General features: G+C 35.0%; 1 protein-coding gene across 17 annotated transcripts in view; it reads right to left on the bottom strand.

Moving 5' to 3' along the window:
- Positions 1–23,657, bottom strand: part of ATRNL1 (attractin like 1) — a 487,687-nt gene that overhangs the window by 384,567 nt on the left and 79,463 nt on the right. For all 17 annotated transcript variants that reach the window (XM_068688793.1, XM_068688795.1, XM_068688794.1 and 14 more), the window contains exons 9-13: positions 22,079–22,262; positions 19,424–19,578; positions 7,812–7,896; positions 5,714–5,922; positions 3,189–3,307 (exon numbers count right to left, since the gene is read on the bottom strand). In XM_068688793.1, the coding sequence (XP_068544894.1) occupies positions 3,189–3,307; positions 5,714–5,922; positions 7,812–7,896; positions 19,424–19,578; positions 22,079–22,262 (752 nt within the window). The remainder of the gene's footprint in view (positions 1–3,188; positions 3,308–5,713; positions 5,923–7,811; positions 7,897–19,423; positions 19,579–22,078; positions 22,263–23,657) is intronic.

The following is a 23,657-nucleotide window of genomic DNA, read 5'->3' as shown; positions in this document are numbered from 1 at the left end:
AAATAGATCTATATCATCTTCCTCCTCTATCAAAAAAGAGGCAAAACACATCAGAATCACTGAGGACCAGGAAGACACTTAGGATATCAGACAGTACAAGTGAAAGTTGTCGAAATGGAAGATCAATGCAATGATCAGTGAACTTCTGGTAAAAGTCAATACAATCTACTCCACAGAAATCAGATAACCACAAAAATCACAAGCAGGACACACTTTTTCTTTTTTTTTTTTGAGGGAAACAGAATGAAATGTGAAACAGAGAAGATAAAGAAAAAAGCAAAGAGAGAAAGCTATTTCCTATAATTTTAGGAAAGGGTGGTATGCTGTGCTTCAAGGAATACGCGCAATTCTATTAGGTTTCAGAAGCCCTGATATTCCTGTTTAAAAGTCCATTGTTGCACTGGATGCAATTGTCCATGGAAGAGCTTGTAAGAGGAGATTATGCAGAGATTAGTGTGACATATTTCATGAAGTCTGTACTGTGAGTATGTAGTATTAATGAGATTATAACTCACTTCAGCCCCTGTAGCAAACCAGTATCTGTACTTGCACATTTTTGAACCAAGGGAGAGTAAGTGATCTTGCCATTTTTAGCATTCATCAGTAACAAAGATAAAAATGAAATATCATTTTTTATTTTGCATACAAGCATTACATATGGCTACAGAATAAATTCAGAGCACTATGTAAAACCACTGTAATCAGTGTGGGAAATTTCAGTGGCTCAATTTCTCAAGGCAACCTTCAAAATTTTTATTATAACAGACACCATCTCTAATACATACCTTTAGTGGTTAAAAAAAAAAGTGACAAGGCACTATAGTTAGCATTCTGATAAAATCTACTCATGAGCCAAAGACAAATTTCAGTACCATCTTGACACATTCCACATATTTTAAGTCAAGTTTCCCCCTTGATAGGACTTCGTCCCTGAACATTTTCACCAGGTATGATGGGTTAATTAGGATTATAGTATGCACACGTATTCCCTGTAGCTGAGTTTTTACTGGGGGAAAAAAAAGAATCCAGATTGCTAGTGCTGAAACAAGCCAGGCCTCCAGAACAACGTGGCACTGAAAGCATCTGCTCACAATTACACTCGATATGAGTATTATGTTATACTTTGATGATCCACACAGTAGTGCCTGCACAGTAGTGGAACAGAGCATCCTGTTAATGTGCTGACTCACATCAGATGGTGAGCATAGGTAGGTATGTGTGCATCATCAGTGCATTAGTACTACTTATGAGGTCCATCTGCCCAAACAGCAGAGTTATTTCAGGGAAATTTCCCTATTTTATAGCCCTTCCAGAACAACCACTGCTTTGCAAACATCCATGACCATCAGGCCAATGCTGAACTGATTGCCAACGTATCTTCAGTATGCTGGCCAGTTTCAGTGGAGGGAAAACAATGGATTCTGAAATGTTATTGTCTTTCTCATCTGGATGTTCTATGATCGAAGCAATAAATCAATGACTCTGCACAGCTGCAAAAAGGGAGCATCTCTTTGTGGTATTCCTGAGTCCTCAGTTTGTTACCCCACAGTACCTCCACAGTACTGTCACAACATTTTCATATTGTGGGCCTAGTCCAGAAGTAGCAGTCTATGAAAATGGTTAATCAGCCTATCTGTGCCATTTCTCCACATGGTGCCATTCTGCTGATGCTATTTTGGTAGGTTTATGTTGATAGCTGCAAAAATCCGCCTCCATAGCCTCCCAGCCAATACACTAATTTTGAAATTTCCTTTCAGAAATCATTTGGATGAATTTTCACTATCCTATTCTTTACTATCTCAACTCCACTCACAGCCTTTTCTATCCACTTTAAAACCTGGATAAAAGGTAAGAAATGATATAGAGAGGATTGACGCAAAAGGTAAGAAATGATATAGAGAGGATTGACGCATCAGTTGCTAATTAAGCTGACAACCTTGGTTATGAACAGTTAACAAAGAGGGATATTGAATTGAGAAACCTGTTGTAAAACAGCCAATGCTCCACATTTCTCAGGGATGAAGACAGTCTGCTCCTTAGCAACTATTCCTTGCTTAAGAGTTGAAAGCCATTGCTTGAAAATTGGCACTTAACACATTATGCTGTGTTAGGGAAGGAAGAGCCCTTGTAGATCACAAAAGAAACTAACCATCAGAGCCTGGAATATGAAATCAGTCTGGCAGACAGTTATAATATGGCTGCTAATGAAGTTACATCTGCATTGCTTTTATTAGTAGTGACTGCCTACAAACGCCAGTGATTGGAGTTGGCTGTACTCACTCTGGATGGGCAAGCTCTGTGTCAGAGTCAATCCAACTCATGCCTTAATTTGTCTGTCTGGAGAAAAAGGTTTATTTACATCAGGTTCAAATTAGAGAGCAAGCCACTTTTCCTAATGGAAACATCTAAAGAAAGGATTTTGAACTCCAGTACAGGTGGTGTCTGGAACTAGCAAAAAAAAAAAATATATAGGAAACAAAATTTATCAAGCTAAAAAAATATTATAAGCTTCTCAAAAATCAAATGAATAAGCAAGAGATGCAGCAGATGGTAGAGAACAAAGTAAAAAGCATGGTTGTAAGCAACTTTAAAAAAAGGAAAAATATAAATTTATTTAAATCTATAGGTGTATATTGCTTATATTTACAAGGATCAGAACAATCTTATCAAATCATCACAAACTGCTTGGTCTTGTGTTGACACAGACTCATGCTCTAATAAAATGACAATTACCTCTGTGACTTAAATAAAAACATTTGTGTGATGATCAGCGATCTGAACATCAGGACTAAAAAGACTGACCTGTTTTTTTTTATAGGAAAAAAATATAAAAAGAACTGCCACACTTCATGGGACTCCAGACTTTCTGCCTGCATACTGTATGTGGTTAATAATGAGTCAAGAACATTCCAAATGTCACTAATTAGGAGATAATAGCATTTGTCTTGAGAGATATACAGAGGGCTAACATTACCCTTTTTTTTTCCCCCCTGGAATGGATATCTTTGCTGCAGTCCAACTCTGCCCTCTGCAAGATTTTCACTGCAAAAGCCAGGCAAATGTGATTATGTTCAAAACAAGGTACTATTAATCTACTATTCTGCTTGCAATTGGTGTAACAGGCCTCTCATTTAGCTAGGAAAAAACTACAACATTAATACCATGATCATAGATTTGCAGAGACTCACCATGCTACAGTTACTGTTTGCTGAAATGCACTTCTTGTCGTCACACCACTGGCACCCGTTTGTATTGGCAGTACAGCTTGCACAGTCTGCGTATCGGTAACATCTGTCATCTGCAGCAACTGTAATACAAATGAAAGTCAAAAAGAAACATCATGCTGAAGGAGAATAGTACCACATTTTAAACACTTGCCTAGAGTATCTTCTGTTATATCCTTTATTTGAACTGTAGCTATTAATTATTACTCTTTTAAAAATTCCTTCAGTAATAACAACATTTGAAGGTTCAGAAGTCTCAGATAAACTGAAGGAATACTCACTGATTTGTAGCATGTAAGCACTTTTAGGATAGTGTATAAATTCAGTCTATCAGAATGTTTCTTAAACTACTGATTGTTCACCCCTTTAATACAGAAAAAAGTTTTTCTTTGGATGTGGATTTCTGATATAAATGTAGATCACTATTCAAGAAGGCAATGGTAAAAGTTGTAAATAAAAAATCTAAGATGGCTATTAGCAACTCACAAATATTTAAGTCTTCTTAATTTATAAACCTAATAACAGTTGGAAATTTAGAGTTCTATCCTTTCTGTAGAAAAAAACCTCGCAGGAAAAGGTTCATGTTAAATTCTTAACACTTTTAGGACTTGGACTGAAATGTATGTTATTTACAAGAGTTTGAAACACAGAAATGCTTACTTCTGTTAAAAGGAAGTTAAAAATTGCAAAATCACCATGACCCAACCAGGAGAAGTTCCACCACCTCCTACACTGATTACTGTCTTTAACACTTCTACAGTTATGCAGAGGTCTTGGGATCATGTAAGTTTAAGAGATTCCCTTTTCAGGGAAGGCTTGTTATACAAGAATTGATCTTTTACAAATCAACTAACATTTCTGCTTATCTTTTAGTATCATCAGTTTCTCACATGATACTCTCAAACAGATAACACTTGAGCCAAGGGTGTAAAAGAATATAATTAAAAATTGGCTTCTGGCAGAACATTACCACCTGAAACGGCAAGGATTCAAGAATTTGACAGCATCAAAGCAGTGATGTCCATTTAGCAAGGGTCCACGCACACAGTTTCTTCAAAACTGCAATTCTCAGTATCTTGTCTCTTGTATGTATCTTCCATTTTGGAAATTGGGCTAACCTTTTTTATTTTGTTCAGCCTGACTTCATTTTGTTTCATTAATCAGCTTTTCTCTTTTCTTTTTTTTTTTTTTTTTTTTTGAAAATAAGATCCACTTTCATCTGTATTACTTTTGAATTAATATTCTTAAGATTCTTCTTTTTATAAGAAATATGAGGAATTATAATTATATATAAGGAAATTACGTATAATTATATATAAGGAAATATACAGAATTATGAAATAGTACAAAAGCTGTTCCTCAGAAAACTACCTAGATAAACTTTTTGATAAGTAACGCACCCATTTTCCAAGTTTGCAAATTTATACCTTGTTCAGAAATAAATGAAAGCTAACAGAAAAAAAAAAAGTCTTGAAGCACTAAAAGCAGAGCTAATAATTTGTTAACCAGCACTGAAAGTAGACTGGCAGTTGGCTAATATGGCAGTTTGTGCATTTAGTGCACAGCCAAAATTTGGTTGGTTGGTGATTTTATGCTATGCTGCAAGGAAAGATGTGAAGATAAAATTTATGTAGCAGTGATACATATTCTGTTCATGTAAGCTAAGAACAACATTTTCACCATGAAGTTATTTATGACATGACAAAACCTTAGGAATAAAGTGCTACAGTTATTCATAATGCTCAATTGCTGTTTCAAACAATATGGCTATCACAATGCCACACAGAAATTCACTAGGCAAACTTTGACATAGCATAGCAAAGGGCTTATTTGTCTTAAGTTTGTTTCCAGCTGTATCCATGCTATTTTATGCTACAGAAATATTCCTATTGATATGTAATCTACTTGAAACAGTGATGTTTTCCCTTCTGTTACCGGTATATAAAGACATAACTATGCAACATGCCTGTAATCACCTGCAGGGGCCAGCTGTGCTCTGACTGCTGAATTCTTGGAATTAGGGCAACATGAGGTGTGTGTGGGTGGGTGTCCATTCCAGGAATATCTCCATTCAAGGTGGAGAAAGAGGAAAACTAATTTGAGACATTATCTCAAAGCTCAACCTTCAAGTGCTTCGAAAACAGTAAGCCAAATTCAATCCAACGTAATTTTATGTAAATTCTTCTCTTTGAACCTTCTTACATTTTGTATCCCTTAGGACCTTAAGCCTGTGTTTTTCTGCCCCTACTTGAAGTACCTTTATTAAAAATCCCCAAATAACCTGGTGTAGAATAATTTTAGAACTTATTCCCTAGATCTCTTGCATTGGGTATTCTTGGAGAAGAACCGTCTAAACAGTCTGGTCCACTATTTCCACCTTTTTTTTTTTTTTTTTTTTTTTCTTCCTATTTTCATTTTGTCACCCCACTCCATCCTCATCTCCTACACTGCATTGCAAATTTGACACTGTAAGACTAGAAATCACTTACTTGTTTTCTTAGGGCATTTTGCTCGAAGGATGTTGTTGGCATTTCCAGATTCCCAGGATTCACAATGTTTTTTGTTCCACAGACACCTTATCCCTGGACGAGCATTTTTACACAGCTCTTCATCTCTGAATGCTTCACAGTTCGGAGGCTTGTATACAAGGATGTCATTCAAAAGAACACTTGAAAAGCCTCCAAATATGTACATTGACCTATTAGGAAAAAAACAAGTAAATATAACTTACAGCAGCTATAAATAAATTTTCTTGTTTTCTTTAGCTGTCCTGATATGTAATAACAAATAACACATATTATTATAAAAAACGTTCTTCAGTTCTCTCTAATCAAGACTCTGTCAATGGTTCCATTATGAAGATTGATAAGTTTTTCTATATATTTCTCCACAGAAGTTTAGATTAACAAAAAAATTGCTCAATGTTAGCTGTGCTGTATGTATTAGACAGTGACACATACCAAACGTCTGGAAAGAAGAAAGAATGGCTATGCAGGAAACAGTACTCAGTTTTGGAGTTAGATAATAAGAGAACAGAGCATTATAAAATGAGCTACAGGAAGTAAGAACATTTTTTCTTCACCATTTCCAAAACTGCAAATAATAATCAGGAGATGGATATTTGGTTTTCTTGGTGGATGTTTAGTATTTTCTTGATGGATATTTGGTATTCTTTGGTACCATTTCCAGCACAATAACTGCTGACATCAAAGCCAGAATAGACTTGAGACCTTACTCCTTTCTTCCCCTTTAACGTTAAGAAAAGTCTCAAAAGATATTAAGACAGAACTTGCATATCTGTTGTATTGTATACTCTTAAAATAGAATAAATCATATAGTTACCAATAACATAAACCTTTAGAGAGTATCTCATATTGCATTATTTTCTACATAAAACCCTTCTAAAAACACTAAGTTCTAGAAAAGAAACACAAGCAATTTCACTTGACTCTTATTCACTCAAAATACAAATTTCTGGAAGTATCAGGCATAGCTTAGATGTTTTAAAACACAGATCAACGTGTGAAAAACTACCACTTGCTAAAATTTCTCATTCCAATTTTCTCTTAATGAAGTAATCTGCTGATCAACTTCAAGCACTATGCACAGAATTGCAAATTACTGCTATTACTTTTGTTAAAGTCTGTTAAACTCTGATTTGAATTATTTTTTATGACTGTTATTTTTGACCTAGACATTATTCCTGTGTAGACGATCTGTAGATTGGTAGATTGCCTTAAATATATATCTAAATACTAAGCTTAAAAGGACGCTGAATAACATAGAATGATCCATAGTACACATTTTGGGATGGTCATCTGTAGTATTGCAATTGTCAGCCATTAAGTCATTTGGCAACCAGTGAAAATTTAAAAAAAAAAAAAAAAAAAAAAAGCAACAGCTTTGCCATCGCAAAAGAGACATTTGTCCTACAATTCATCTTTGTAGGTTGGAGTGGGGGAAGCAGAGAGCTCAGGCACTAAATCCAGCAAACTCCGATCCATCTCCTGTTTCTATGCGATGATTTATTAAGCAATTCTACTCATAGCAAATGACATGAAAGTATGCTATATTTTATGGAGTATAAACAATAAACTTTATATAGTCTGATAGTGGCAGACTTCTCCTTTTCCTGCAAGTGGTTGATGACGATTACTATCAGCATCTTCAAATTCTGGCTTTTCCCCCAGTAAGTAAATTTCAGTTACATGTTTTTGACTTTATGATTATAGAAGAACAAGGACTCATAATATGCTCAAAAGAGAAAAATATTTCTCCCATTACACATAAGTGACAGTCATAGCTGGTACTGAATTTCAAATTCACTGTACTTCATAATATTGGGGAATACCTCAGTACACTACAAAGTTGGTATAAAATGCCACTGAACAGGTTCCATAACATGTTGAATTGCTGATTAGCGCTACTGATTACTTAAGACACGTAAAGCCACTGCTAAGCACTATTTTTCATGTTAATAAATTATACTAGTTATATGTCATTGAGCCATACTTCACATGGAGATAATTGTGGACAGTTTTTCATTCCCAATGATGGTCAGGAAAATTTAAAATATGCTTCATTTACCCATTACTGACAACAGCAGTGTGACCAAATCTGTTGACATCTCGGTGCAAATTAGGTTTTGGTAAAATCTTCCATTCGTCACAAGCTGAAAAATGAAATGAAAGCATATGGTATTATACAAAATAACATCAACATTTTCAGAAAAACATGCAAAATTGATTTTATCAGACATTCTCCCATATTTTAAGTATCAACTAACTTTAATCCCTATGTAGCTGAGTTTACCTGCACTGATGAGGGAAAGGAGGCTATCTTCTTCCAAAGTTCTTACATACTTTTATTACTTATCAGTCTCACCAACTCTGAAGTACAATTTTTGATTCTGATATATTTAAAATCATTCATATCATTCATAATATTAGCTTCTGCTTTGTTTTAATATTTATAACTAAGCTTTCTACAAAATCAGATGGACTTGTTTTTCTTTTCTGTCGTTCCTCCCCCCCCCCCATTTTTTCATTAGGTAAACACTAAGCTGCTGTTTTCTACTCCAAGACACAGACATGCTCTACAGAGACCAACAGACAGAAAAACTCCCAGGGAATACAGTAAGATTGTGTGGAGCACTTCAGGAAACCTCAGGCTTTCAAGACTGTTAATGCAATTATCACACAGGTTGATTTTTACTTAGTATTTCCAAATTACTTAATCTATATGATTCTAATGACAACCGTGTCTAAATAAGTTATGCTGTACACTCATCAATATTTATTTTTTGTTTGTTTAGAATGGAATAATTTACACAAGATACAAATCCAATTGAAAAATAAAGGAATATCAGAGACCACATAGTTCAAGGAAGTCTGCTTAAGGTTAAAATAATACTAATTAAAAAGAAATCTTAACACCTCTTCTTCTTCATCCTCAGCTTGAAACAACAACAGATATTAGAAAATCTAAGAGAGACAAATTATAAGTAAGGTCAGTGTTATACAGAGCCTAGGTCACTCTGGCTAGACTGATCGCATTCTCATTGCCTCCGTCAGAACAGTTCACCTCTTGCTGGAGCTGCTGTTCTGGCACTTCTAAAGCAGAAAATCATTCTGCTCTTTGTCTGTTTAGCTTCCTGTTACAATACCATGCTGAAGCAGGTTGGTGAATTTGGCACATGAGAAGAGGCAGGAGAGCATAGCTACGGGCAAAACTGCAGTAATAAGCAGCTCAATTGACTTCAGCTTCCACGGAATCACAGCCTGAGCCCATAAAAGCCAGAGTGAGACTGTGGCGGCAATAGATAAATCAATTACATCTTTCTATAAATTGGAAACAGAAACTAAAAGCGCATCATTACCAGAGTAATACAGATGGTCCAAACAGCAATAATTTCAACAGGAGATGGTAGACTCTGAATTTAATAGTTTGAAGAAAAACAAAGTGTAGAAAGTTTTTGTTCACTATCTTATAGGACTGATAGCTGCCACAACTGCCAGAATCCCTCTCCTTTCTCAACTTCTACCTTCTGTCACTGCTGATATTATAATATGACGATATGGTAACACACTTCAGCTCTCGTAACTTCCTTTTGATTTGCTCTACTGAAATATAACAGTGTAAGTACATATATGACAGAGATGTTTTTGAGCCATTTGCACAGAAGAGGTCAAAGTACTAGGGGTATTAAAGGCACCAATTAACTTTCTATGATAATAAGGTTCAGATGAAGATGGGAAAAACATCAAATATAAAAGCTGTATATTCTTCGTATCTCAGCATAACATTGCCATTTGATACCTCTATGGTGTTTGAATTACGTAAAAAAAAGTTGATACTAAGAGCAATATTATTTACTGTAAAATAAAAACGATCAACAATTGCGTATTCAATTTCTATTTTGGGAATGTATTTTCATTTTATAAAAGCAAACATTTTTAACGTTATATATGATCAGCATAATCTTTGATATATTGTAAAACCAAGTTCTTGCTGCTATAATTCATTGCATGTTAACAGAAGCAGTATGTTTGAGCTTGTATGTCAATGATGGTAAAGGAAACATTTAAAAAAACACTAAATTTTCATCAGATCTAGGAAAAGCACTGCACATCATTTTTTTCATATGTTTACAAACACACACAAATATAGAATGCTTCTTGCACTTAGAAAGTTATTTAAGAAAAAAGATGGATTTAACACTGAAAGAAAACCATAAAACCATAATAAAGGCTGGTTTTCAGATAAGAAATCCTTGAGGGCTGGAGATATAATAACTCCTAGCTTACTGATGGTATTTGTCAAACTGGCAGGTCTTTTCAACAGAGCACAAGAGGAAAAGGGGAGGTAAGCATGTTACAAATAGCCTTCTCTCTTATCTCCTCCTAGCCTTCTCAGTAACTACTGAAGACTGAACAGAGCACTGTACAAGAGAAATCCATTTGTTGAGCTTTAAATTCCTAATCAGAATTTCTCTGTACAGATTGGTTGATGTGAAATACAGATAGTTAACCAACTGGTGTTTTGTTGTTGTTTTTGTTTGTTTGTTTTTGTTTTTATTTTCGGTATAAAATCAAACAGAATTCATCCATTCTGAAGTTATCTTCAAACTTCTGAAGATTTCAAAGTATCTATATCTCCAGACTTACTGTACAGTGCCACGAAGAAAGTGACAAATAGCAAACACAGTGCGATTTTTAACATTATTTATCAATAATGTAGCCTTCTCTGTGTAGTTTTTGTTATATTAAATCTAATAAGGATGGTAAGTTCTAAGGAATAAAGAATAAAATAACCTTCCTCTGCAAAATATCATGTACTCTTACAGTACTATGCAGGTAGTGAGTGGGAGATAAATTCTATTTACCATTTTGTCTGGGTGTTACCAAGTATAACATATGGTACATGGAAACGTATACTGCTTTTAAGAGTAACAGCTATTAAGTAGACAAAGGAACGATAGTTTTTATTCCATACTGGTGAGCAGAATTTGTAGTCAGTGAAAAGTACAAGGAGGAATACAAAGACTTTCCTTCCTGTTGGTAAAGCTTCAACTTCAAGAACAAATTCTACATGTAAAGGAAAAAGATGTGTACTCCTCCCTAGTGTAGATTAAATGTTTGCAAGATGATACAGAAATGGCTCTGAGACTGGATTCACCACTCATCCAAATTGCATATGCGATAAAAGATAAAACACCAGAGACATGCACCAAATTTGAGGCAACCCAGCTGATGCTGGCAGAGAAAAAAACCTCAGATGAATTTTGCCCTGGAGAGCACGCTGCAGGGTGCACTCTCCAAAGTGACAGGCCTCAACACCTACACTTTTTCCAATCACCTATATATTTCATGCCTGAATTAAGTTATGAACGTGCTTTTGAAAGCTGTACAAGTTCAGCACCTAACTGTCCACAATTCAAATTCTGATTTACAGAAATCTGAAAACAGCACATCTACAAGCTGTTTTTAGAGGTGACTACTCACCTTTTTCATCATCTGATTTCTTAGATGTACTATGGACACCTTTTACTAAATTATTTTTAATGAGCAAAAAGTCTATGAGAATAACCCTGGAAAACCTGACAGCTCACTCCCAAAACTACAAAATTTTGTAAGCAATAGAGAAGAAAAAAGAACCAAAATATTCCCTTTGCAGAAAACACTATAGGAACTCGGGGAAGAAAATGCAGGCACTGAACAGAAGAAAAGGTGATTTGCATCTCATCTTCATGTTCCTCCCCTACCCAGTGCTGCAATCAAGACTGAGCAGCAGCACCATGCCCACTCAGAGCTGGAATCTGACGAGATGCTCACACTGTTTCTTTTAAAGAACTGAAAGGACTCATACCTCCAAAATATGATAAAAGAAAAAAAGACTTATTTTATATAATTTTATAGCAGTTAGAGTAATGACCCAAGATTCAGGAAAAACAGGTTCATTTCCTACCCAATGGGATTTAAACCTACAGCTTTCCATCTCCAAAGAAACTGCTCTAACCCTTCAAGCTAGGTAACTCATCACTACTCCAAGTTAATGCTGTTCCAATGAACAGGAAAGAAAAGAAAAAAAAAAAAAAAAAGAATAAAGAATACTGTCAGAAATAGGCATTGCTCTAGCCTAGCAGCTGGGGCAGTCTCTGAAAAAGGGATAGTGTTACATACTTTATTCCCAGAATTATACCCATATTTCTGAACTGGCAGGCAGGTTTAGGGATAACACTACCTGTAGCTCCAAATGTAGTAAAAGGTTTATGAAACTGCACGCTATACGTTTGCTTTACCAAATAGTTTCGCAATTTTAATGTATTTAAATAATTTGAAATGCTAGTCCATTAACTCTGCTCGATCCTGTGCAACTCAGCAGTACAGTTTTATGACATGTAGAATCCCATGTCAGATTGGGTGTTCGTGTATTGCTAAGAACCAGTTTAGTAGACTTATGTTGTGCCACCACTAAGCATTACATGAAAACCTATTTCTTATATGGGAAACAATATAGAATGCATCTTGACCTCTTGATAATATCAAACTAAGTGAATAGGACATCTAAGATCCTTGCCAACAACTTTCTCTGTGCAAATATTTGTCAAATATTCTACCCACATTAAATAATATCACTACCCACATTTTTAATTTTTTGCAACTCTTTGAAAATACATTATGTTAAATGAAAATTGTGGGCTAAACTTTGACTCCCAAAATCTATCTAGTATTATTTTAATTATTTTCTATTTCCAACTTTAATGAAAAAGTTTTCTTTTTTTTTTTTTTTCCTAGATAACTCCATTGGGTATTTATTACCAAATTAAGAACAGAAATATTTTCTCATAGCAAGAAAACAAAGGAATCTGCAAAATATTGTTTGTTTCTTTCCAAAGCCAAAGAACTTAATAATTACGAAAATAAAATTATTTCATCAGATTAATCAAATTCATGCTGCTGTATCGTATCCACTATTAGCCTCAGGGACATTACGACATTATTCCCCAGAAAATACAGGACTCATCTTCAAAGTAGAATTCATTGGCCATGTGAATTCAATGACTTCAGCAGCCTAGTGGTACACAGAAGCAAGAATTCCTTCCTCTTCTTGCAATTGAGCATCATTTTTGAATGACAGAAGAGCTGAAATACAGCAGTAGCCAGGAAATTGGTCTTATCAATGCTATAAAGTACTCAAACAACTTCATAAAGGATCACTACCCATACAGAACATATATCTATGGGAGAAGGACATTTTTTCTTTGTGTTCAGATTTCAAGGGTCACGTCAGGATAACATTTGGTAACCACTCATTTAACCTGCTGTTTAACTAACAAATCTATTTAGAAACACAAACAAAGGAACAGACAGAGAGGTAAATGGTGCTTATCTGTTTAGAAACATTTAAGCATCCAGGTTTGGGGGAATGAAGAAGCATAATGAAGCAAGATTATCGCATGTGTTGGCAGTGCATCCATCTTCTATCATCAAATAATTTTTTCTTGCTGACAATTTTTGTCAATTTTTTCTCTCATTACAGTTATACTAACTTTGGTAGGAAGGTCAGGAAAAACTCTGGTAAAAGCAGAAATGTTAGCTTTAGAAAGTAAAGGCACTTAAAGGCACTGTATTTCTGTCTGTTTTTTTTTCGGGGGAGGGGGAAACACTAATTATCCAATTCATTCACACTGAACAACATACATATATATATATATATATATATATATTTTATTCAGATAATAAACTCCTTACTCTCAGCAAACCAGACAGGCAAACATGTTTGAAACAGTGTGAACTGAATTTTAACTATAGATCTAACACGCACAACAGAGTGTGGTCTACATGTATAAGAGTAACTCCAAAGCAATATTAACAAAATAAAAAAAAAAAAAAAAAAGAGTTCCACTATTAAAGGCAGAAATTAGCACATTATATTATTATGGTTTTGCTTTTCTAATTGTGCAGTGAGACAGAGGTAACTGCTGCTATAGACTGCACCAGAACTACATTTATGACTTCAATACTCAGGAACACATAAAACAATCTATGACAGACACTGTTTTACACTTTTGTTGTAGTAGCTTATTGATAATCTGTTTGTAATTTTGGAAGAAGGGACAAAAGTCCAAACATATATTTTTGCATGGAGGAGAAAAAAAAATTAACAGTAATTTAAGTTTACTAGTTTTGTGGATGACCAAGACAAGAGTTAAAAGCAATTTATTTTACAAGCAAGATATGAATAAATAATTCATTTTATTACAAAAATAAAAGCGATGTTTGATTTCAGGTGACATTAAAATCAATCAATTCTGAATATTTTTTTTCCAACAGGTAAAAGGAAGAAGCTTTACATTTTAGAAACAACACTGTCTTTCATAAACTATTGAATTCATGTTATTTATTCAATAACTATCAGCAGAAAACCAGAATGCAGTAAGACCTAGAAGCCTTGCAGAGTACATTGTCTTAAATGCATTCACTCACTGCCCTCTCCCCTAGACACAAGCAATCATGCAATAGAGCTACCACTAGGAGAGGGGATGTAGGCAACTGCCACATTCCAGTGATTTGGGATTGGGATTTTTTTTTTGTTTTGTTTTGAAATTCTGTCATTCTGCCCAAATTCTTACAGAATCCAGATATGATACTAATTGGCATACATGAAACAAAAAAGAGACCAAATACTTCATACACTGAAACTACAAGTGTCTTAGGCATTTAGAAGTATCTTTATTAATATTGCAGTTTGGCCAGGAACTAAAATCAATATCCTTACTTTTCAAAGCTTTTTTTTTTTTTTTCTTTAATTAATATGAATCTCAGTGGTTAGCATCAGTTTAAAATTTTGGTTCTATATGTACAATTAATCAATAAAAAAATCTGCAAACTTTGCAACTAAAACCTCATAAAATATAGTCTAAATGACTTCCTAAGCTTTGTAAGAATAGAAACACAGAAGATTTAAGCTTGGGAGAATGAGATGGTGAGGACAGCTCCTAGATCCATGGATTTACGGGGGGTGGGGGGGAATTCTTGTTAATCCCAAACTAATCCGTCAAAAATTTAACCTAAAAGTACAGTACAGCTTTGGAATTTTTCATCTGCAGTTGAGCTGAAAACAAGTTCTTCAATAAACACACACACACATGTCAGTGTGTATGGATATGTACATGTTTCACATACAGGTTTTTTTATTATTATTATTTTAAAGAGTTTTAAAAAAAGAGTCTTAAAAAGTCTTTCAAACAGCTTCCCCGGCTGAAAATTGAGCTCTCCTTCAGACTATTGAAACCCACACAGTCGCATCTTTCCAAATACCCATCCCCATCATTTACATATTGCTTATAGGAGTAATTTTGGCCAATTGCCCCGTGTTCCACATCTTTGAGGGAAAATGTTATTTCAACTACTACATTAATTTTGAGAAATTGAAGTACATTCAGACACAGTATCTCCAGTAATGCTAATAATCACAAAGATATCAGATTTATTTAATACATTCATCAACACTGTAACATCAATTACAGGGCAACACAAGCAAGTCAAACACACGATGGGCTCTTTAAGTCTTCACACCAGATTCACAGACTCAGAATGAAAGTGAAGAAATAAAGCACCTCTCTCCTCAGGCCGAGCCCATTACAGAGAACAGAGCAAAGTAGGATTCTTTCTGCAAACCAGACACAATTCTTGGCCCAAAACTGGTTGGTATAGCCCAGAAGATGGAACATCACCCAATATTCACAGTGTATCTTCAGGTATTTCTTGGGACAATACCAGAGAGCTCTGTTACTTTCTCTTGGAGGTACTTCTGTGATTACTAGAGTAACAGGAGACTGCTAACAGCAAGAAGAATCCATAATCATTTTCAACTCATTTAGATTACATTGGAACCCATTTAGTAGCTGATCCAAATATGCTATTTTTACTCAAATTTATGCAAATGCATGCAAAAGCATGTCCTCAAATTTTCCTAACTTGCACCAAGTAGTCCTTGGTCATGAAGGATAAGATGTCTTCACAAAGTGGTTTGTATGGGGGTATAGCTCCTAACATAGTTTCTCAACTACACAACAAAGACAGAAGAACAAGGAAACCAAATTATTTTGAAAAGATAAACACCTATTAATAGCAACTGTTCAGGCTGATTTTCAGACACACATCTCATCTTAGTTGTAATTATTATGTATGACAACACACAAATTCCTTCGTGTATATAACTCCCTGACTTCCAAAGAGTTGTCACAGAGCACAGATTTTCACAGATATTGCATACCATATATACCTAATAACGTTGCTTTTTTAAGAAAGAAAATTGCTGCAAGTATACGTCAAAATGCTGTAATGGAAGAATTGAATTAACATCCTAGTTTCAACACCAAAAGTTACATCCGTAATAAGCAGAATCTTGCAAGTTGATGCCCTTCAGCTTCCAGCTCCTTTTTATGTATTGAACTGGTAACTGGTAACTAACACTGGTAACTCCAGTGAACAGCAGATAAAGAAAAGCTGTAAAAAAACATCAGCTAAAAGAGCAGGTCAACGAGAGACTCCAGGACAGCCCTGTTACAACCCTGTCCCCAATTAAATGGTTCCTCTTTCAGCATTATGCAGGCAATAACAGCAGAGTCAGGAGAAAAAGCTCACCAATATGAGGATAACCATTTCAGGATCTTTATGGAGCTGCCAAAGCAACTTGGTGGCAAACCCAGAGTTAAGACATGAGAAGAAAACAAAAGCATACCAAAGGCCATGTTTCTAAAGCCCATTTTATGCTGCAGACTTCTCATCATACAGTCTTCTTGCTGTTATTTAAGTAAATACATGAAGTAACGTTATGAAAATAAGGACAGCTTGATTTTTTTTTTTTTTTTTAGCATTTTAGATTTTTATAGCATCTCTAAATGTCTGAGTCTTTAGCATTAACAAATATATTCAGATGAATTAAGCATTTAAAATTACTGAATTCAGCTCTTTCTTGGCTCATGACATGTAAGTTTAGCTGTCTAAAGCTTATGTACGTAAACTAAGTTCAGTACCTAGAGAACAATGGCTGGCTCCAGAGGAGATGGAAAAAATCATTCTGTCCTAAGCTTGGTGAAACAAATTGTTCTCTGGAGATGCTTATCTCCCTGCATTGACTTCAGCAGGAGTCTAGATTACCAATTGTTATTAGAAATGAGCCTTTTAGGCAGCTAAACTTAACTGAGATGAATGTCTCCAAATAGTTATTTCACATTAATATGAAAAACAGTAAGCATTTTCATGGATAATAAAAAGCTGAAGCAAACTATCCATAAAACTATGTCACATATAATAAGAGATATAATCAAAAGTATTCTATAGCCCAACTTGAACATAAATAGTATAGGCTCTATCTCTAGGATTCAGCTGGTTTCCAGACAGCACCCATTTTTTACAAGATGCAGCACAACACTCCATCATTTGCAAGGTATCTAGAAAACGTGATACTGATAACATAGCATATTTTGTCTTCTAAACATTGTTCAAAAGCTCATGATACATATAAAATTCTGAAATATACACATTCTATATTTATCTAATTCTTAGTAAAATAAATATTCACTATTTTCTGAAAAAGTATGTCTGTATCTAACGTGTACCATGAGTCTGTGTATTTAATTTGCCCAAATGAATAATACAGAAGATTAAGCTTGTATCAACTCATTCTTTATGGATTTATATTTTTTTTTTGAAGAGTAATTACTACATCTGTTTCTTTTGTACTTCACCAGCTTGATAATGCATGGAAAATGAGACTTGTAAGAAAACAAAAATACCATATTCAATATTGTAATCAAGTAGAAAAACAGATATATTGTTGATCCTTAAGAAGAGTGTACTACATGTTCATAGAGTAGAATGAAAATGCCCTGCTGTACCAAAGTCCAAGACACACACCAATTCAGATCCCCAGACTCATACTCTCAAGTCCACTTTGAATAAATTAATGTATATTACTTAATAAGTAATATTATCCTTTAAAATGAGGGGGAACCCAGTTTCATTAAAAAAATAAAACAAGATGTAAACGCCATCAGATACCTACAAGAAACCATGGAATATGCAATACAGGGATACAGTTAAAAAAAAAAAAAAAGAGCTGTACTGAGACTTTATGCACTTGCTTAGTGAACCATCAGGAAGTAGCACATATGTTCCATGTGATAAATTTACCAATTATTTTCTTATGTACACATGCAAAATGGCTTACAGATACACAAACCAATAAAGAGGCATCAACTACTCCTATAAAAAGGACCATGTCTTATCCTTTGTTACAACTATAGCCAGGCAATAAACAATTGCCAGAAGATGCCATATCTACCCACATGTTATTCTCAACAGGACCACACGCAAGTATTTCCCAAACTGCTCTAACATTTCCCAATTTTCAGTTCCCTGGGTGAAATTATTTTACTTCAACTTTTGAACCTTCAGACACTGGAAATGAAGCCTGTATTCTAACATTTGTACTGCATACTAGTAGTTTGGTAGTTCAGAAAACTGAACTTCTTGCATCTCATAAAACTAAGAAATCACAAGTAACTTAACCACTTTCATTGCACTGCTGTCCATGGAAACAAAGCTCAGCCTTAACATAGCAATACAAAAGCATCCTATAATTCTATCATTACCCTGATTCACTTAATGTAGTTATCCCATTAGTCTGTACTGGGGAGTTGCCCCCATAACTCTCCTCCCACTCAGCAAGACTGCTCATTCAAGATTGTGGGTGAGGTATTGTTCCAACTGAAACAGACATTTATCAAGCCAGTCATCCTGATCAAATAATGCTTTTTCAGTCTTGAAGGTAGGAAGCTTAATTAATATGCATGAGGATGGAAGCAGGTGAGAGCAACTTGTCAGAGGAAGATATTCAGAAAGATCCCTGAAGCTCTGCTATCAGCCCCAACCTGTCTCCATTCAGCTACAACCAGCTGCCTACCACAATTGCTATCCTAAGAGGCCGTTTCTCTTGATCCTGTTTTGCTTTGTTCTCATTCCACATGCTTCTTTGTTGCATGGACTTCTTATGTTTCCAAACTGCTCTTCAGCTTGTGGCAGATCCAGCTTTCCTAGTCTCCTGACCACCACAACCTGGTAACTGCCTCACCTTTCGGACCACTGCCTACTTTGGCTTCTCTATCCCTCATTTTCAATCGCAGCACTCCAATATAAGCACTAAGCAATGTTTTATAAACTCTCCTCAATTCCAAACCTTTTAAGGAACTTCTCAAACGTTACCTGGGTGAAAACATGTTCTTAAAGTTCCATCATTGTCCTTCATTAGGACTATGTCGGTGTTAGGTATGAAAAATAAACCAATGCTTGGTAGTTATAAGCGCTAGACTGTTCATTCAACACATTTCAAAAACAGTGAAATGTATTAATTTTCACAATTTATTTAGTAATATCTGTTATTCATAAGAGAACAATTTTTTTGATGTGCTTAATTTTAGCTAGCGTGCTTTGTCCCACAAATCAAAACCTTAAAACTGCTATGAAACAAAAAAAAAAAAAAAGTCTGGCTTTAATTTTACAGTATAATTTTTAAATAACTTCGAGGTGTTTGTGATTGAGACATTAACAAAGCATGCTAGCTGGACTTGAGAAAACAACATTTTGTTGTTTAAAATTCAAATGACCAAAAAATAGAGTACATATACATACCTATGTCATATGCAAGGAAGTCAGCAGAAAAGCACTTTGCACCATTACTCAGGGAAGTATCATTATGAGTATTCCCACCAAAAATGAGCATAGCTCCATTGATTAAGACAGCTGAATGAAGATACCTTGCAAAACCACTCTCTTTCAAAATAGTCCTGCAAAATAGAAGAACAAAGTAACTTATATAAACATGCATAAAACTTCACACATACACTGAGAAAGTTTATAGATGGAAACATTCATAGATGGAAAAAATATATAATACAATGAAAACAGTAAATATATTCATTGTTTTTAAGATTATGAATTCATTTATAACAAATATATTTAGTATTCGTTAAATAAAAAAAAAAAAAGCTTTGCATTTAAAATCAGTGACAACCTTACTATAGATTTCTTCGCATGTCTTTCGCTTTACCCTGTCTCTATAGCTCCTACCTCCTAATTTACATTAATTGCTACATACTAGGCTCTGTCTTGATTGTCCAGCCCTGCAACAGTTTACAAATACTTGTCTTAATGACTAAAATCGTGAAGTTTGTACACTGTCTTGGGGGAAGCTAAAGACTCTGCTCTCCATAGGGGTTATATTAGCAATCCCCACAATTATTTCAGCTACTCAGTCTTCTACATTAATTGTGCTGCCCCAGTCCCTGTTACCACATACAGATCTTTTCCATAGATTTCTTCTCCATTTTTGCATATTGTTTGCTCTTACTTATAACAGCCACATTTTCCTCAAGATTCAACAGAAGCGTAATATAGATCAAGTTTGTTAATTCAAACACAATTTTCACTATTTATAATAAAAGCATCGCTGATGAGAGCAGCCTTCAGAACTCTCCAGCACATAACAACCTTATGCAAATCATGCATCTCAGCACACTTTACACTGAATTCCTAATTTATGCACATATGCATGTATCTGCAAGCATTAGCTCTGGTTAACCATATTGATGCCAAGGGTTACATTTATCCCCATGATGTTACAATGGCAATAGAAATACCCAGAAGCAAGTAGGTGCTTCCACAGTTTCAAGACATTATCTAAGCCCAGCACAGCGTTGCTCCCCATTACCAATGCAACATTATGCAAATAATGCAAAGCAACACAGGTATTACGAGCACTGTATTTCTTCATGATGTATTAGAAATAGCGCTCACACTAGGAAACAACACAATGCCCCCCTCGCATCTTAAGAAACAAAGCTTATGCCTAATCAACATGGAAAAATGAAAACCCATGTGCCACTGAATAAAACAAGCAATCAGATTTGACTGCCAAGACCATAGAACAAACTATGAACCTCAGCCACATCAGGCAGAGGAGGAGAGAAAGAGAGACAGTGAGTACAAACAAATGCATGCATAAAAAAAAAAGTGGGGGGTGAGATGGGCATACAGGCATTTGAAATCAGTTGTGATACTATCCTTGCCTTGTGCACTGCCCCACCAGTAATGCATTCAGGCTCAGCTGCCTCAGTGAGCATCTTGAATACTGACTATAAGCTCACTGCTACAGGAAGCAAAGATTTTGCTCCTATGTAATAGTGTCTTTGTCCCATCCTCTCAACCAGTTTTCAGTCCCATAGCAGGGCTTCCAATGAAAGAATATTCATGAAACAAATACAACAAACTCTTTACACAGTTGTATTATACTTAGTGTAAGTATAGAAGCATTCATTATAAGTTATTAAAGTAATACTGAATAATAATATTCAAATAACTATTATTATATTGTTGAATAGACTTTCAAAGGATACAATATCGCTTTGATCCAAGAATATAGTAAGAGAGCGTTAAAATTCCAGGAATTTAAAAATATATAAAAGTAACCAAAAAAATTTAATGCTTCCAGCTACCATGAACTAGTGACATTCAAAATAAAGACTCTCAGTGAAATCAAACCCACATATTTCTAACAGGCTGATCGGGGAGCAAGTATTGCAAGCTTTAAGTTAAGCCATTAGCGCTCAAGGCAAACACTAAATTGCAAGAATAAAATGTTCGAAGTAAAAAGATCTTGATCTCAAATCATCTTGAATGTAAGAAAGAAATAACAAAAAAATAAGGTCAGCTTGCATATATAATACATATGGAACATTCACAAGTTAAAAGAAATTGATGGACAAGGAACTGAGAAAAAATAGAAATGCCAGAACATGAATCACTAGGTTCCCTATTCAATCAAAGGAATTTTTCCCTTTTCATTCAGATAATTTTGTGAAAAATAACTTACAATAATTCTTAGAGTTCTCCACTTATTTACTTAACTTGTACATGAGTGTGCATCGGCAGTACATTCATATCATATGATAGCAGCACATGTACTATTTCTGCATGGCGGTTATGTCAGAATAGGACAATCTTTTCTTAATTTATATGTATATATTTAGAACATATGCTAAGCTTCCTCCCTACCATTGCTTTGTTGTGTAGCTCCATTAATCCACTGGCTCAAAGCCGAATCCGTTGCCACAATTCTTTCATTTTGTTGCAGAGAACGTACTGTTCTGCAACATGCAAAGGACACTGAGGCTCCTATGCGATTTTACTAGAAGCTTCTGGATAATTATTACTAGAAGCTTCTGGATGCTTATGGATTTTTGTAGAGTAAGAAATAACTTAGTATCCTCTATTATAAATCTGACTTACCATGTTCTAGTGTTAACTTCATATTTGTAAAGATCATCAACCAATCCATATTTGTTACCAGGTAATGCTTTGTATCCACCATGGACATAAACAGATTTTGTCAGTTCATCGTAGACACTAGTATGGCCATATCCACCTTGCACAATAGCTCCTTTCGTTTCTGGTACAAGCCAAGAATTTGACCCTGGAAAAAATGTACAGAAGACATAGCTTTCAGGCTTACAATTTCTAAAACACAACACTAGATGTTCCAAGTATGTAAAATCATTTTCACTCTAATTCTAAATACAGCAATAACTAGGGACCTGTTTTAAAAAGTAATTTTACACCCATGTATCAAAACATTTGCAATTGGATACTATTATTAGACTGCTATAAACTATTCTTAATTAAATGATAAACGTCGTTGTAACAGGTACCAGGCAGTATCTCATACTCTCCCCAAATGCTCAGTTCAGTACAAGCACAAGCAAAAACAGGAGAAAAAACACCCTTTGGAAAATATGAAACAAAGAATTAAGATTCATTATGTTTTAACCATAATTTAGTCCCACCAGGGATGGCCCATGAGAATTAAGCACTACAGCTGTATGCGGAACACCTGTACTCAGTTGTGAGACAACCAGGTGGAGAAGCCTGGCAATAATTCAACTGCTGTGATCTCTGAGATCACAGAAACATTTAAACTAAGGTAGCTCTAAGTGTACATGGATACAGACACTTTGCTAGGGAATTGTAAAATGACTGAAACACCAAATAATACTGTTCACAAAAGCTATTACAAGTGAAGACTAAAATGCAAAAGGAAAACATTTTGCTGTAGCACTGAAAAAGGTAGAGAGATGGAATAATTTCTTGTTGCTTGTGGCCCTGAAATCTTCCCCCCAACACCTTGCCAGATGATGTTAGGAGCCACAAAAAGAGCAAGCCAGGAAATAGGTATTCATGGAGAAGCCAGCTTATTCAAGGACCATATGATAAAGAGGAAGCCAATTCTATACACGTAAAATGGAAAAATTAATTTGGTTACATCCTCTTGAAGATTATGCCAGAAGAACGCAAAATGTGGGCAAGGACTTCCCAAGTGGAGTAGTCTTTTCCTAATTCTTAGCCTAAATTGGCTGCCTTTATAAAGTTACTTATCCAAGTGTAGCACACAACACCATACATCCTGCTTCATCTGAGAGTTTGAATTCCTTTTCAATTTTTATCTGATATTATGTAGGCAGTTTAAGATTGCCTCTTTATCCGAAGTCTTCTGTTCAGTGAAACGACTCACAACTTTCAGTTATTACGGTTGCAATTCTACTTTCATTAAGCAGTTTCCTGACACCACATCTATAAGCAAGTTAAATTTTTTCTGTAACAAAATAAAATTCTATGAAACGCAAGACAGCACTTTTATTCCTAAATGCTTATATCAAATTATAAAATAAGGATTGAACTGGAAGATATGTGCTGATTTTTTTGTGTGTATGTACAAATGAAGATACTTGTGTAATACATTAGCTATACCTGATACCATACATTTACGTTATTAATATGTACTGCAATGTAACTTGTATTTTATTCTAATCTC

This window comes from Anas acuta, chromosome 7 (assembly GCF_963932015.1).
Source record: "Anas acuta chromosome 7, bAnaAcu1.1, whole genome shotgun sequence".
In the NCBI taxonomy this organism is placed as follows: Eukaryota; Metazoa; Chordata; class Aves; order Anseriformes; family Anatidae; genus Anas; species Anas acuta.
The sequence above is the reverse complement of the archived record's forward strand: the minus strand, read 5'-3'. Positions and strand labels throughout refer to the sequence as shown.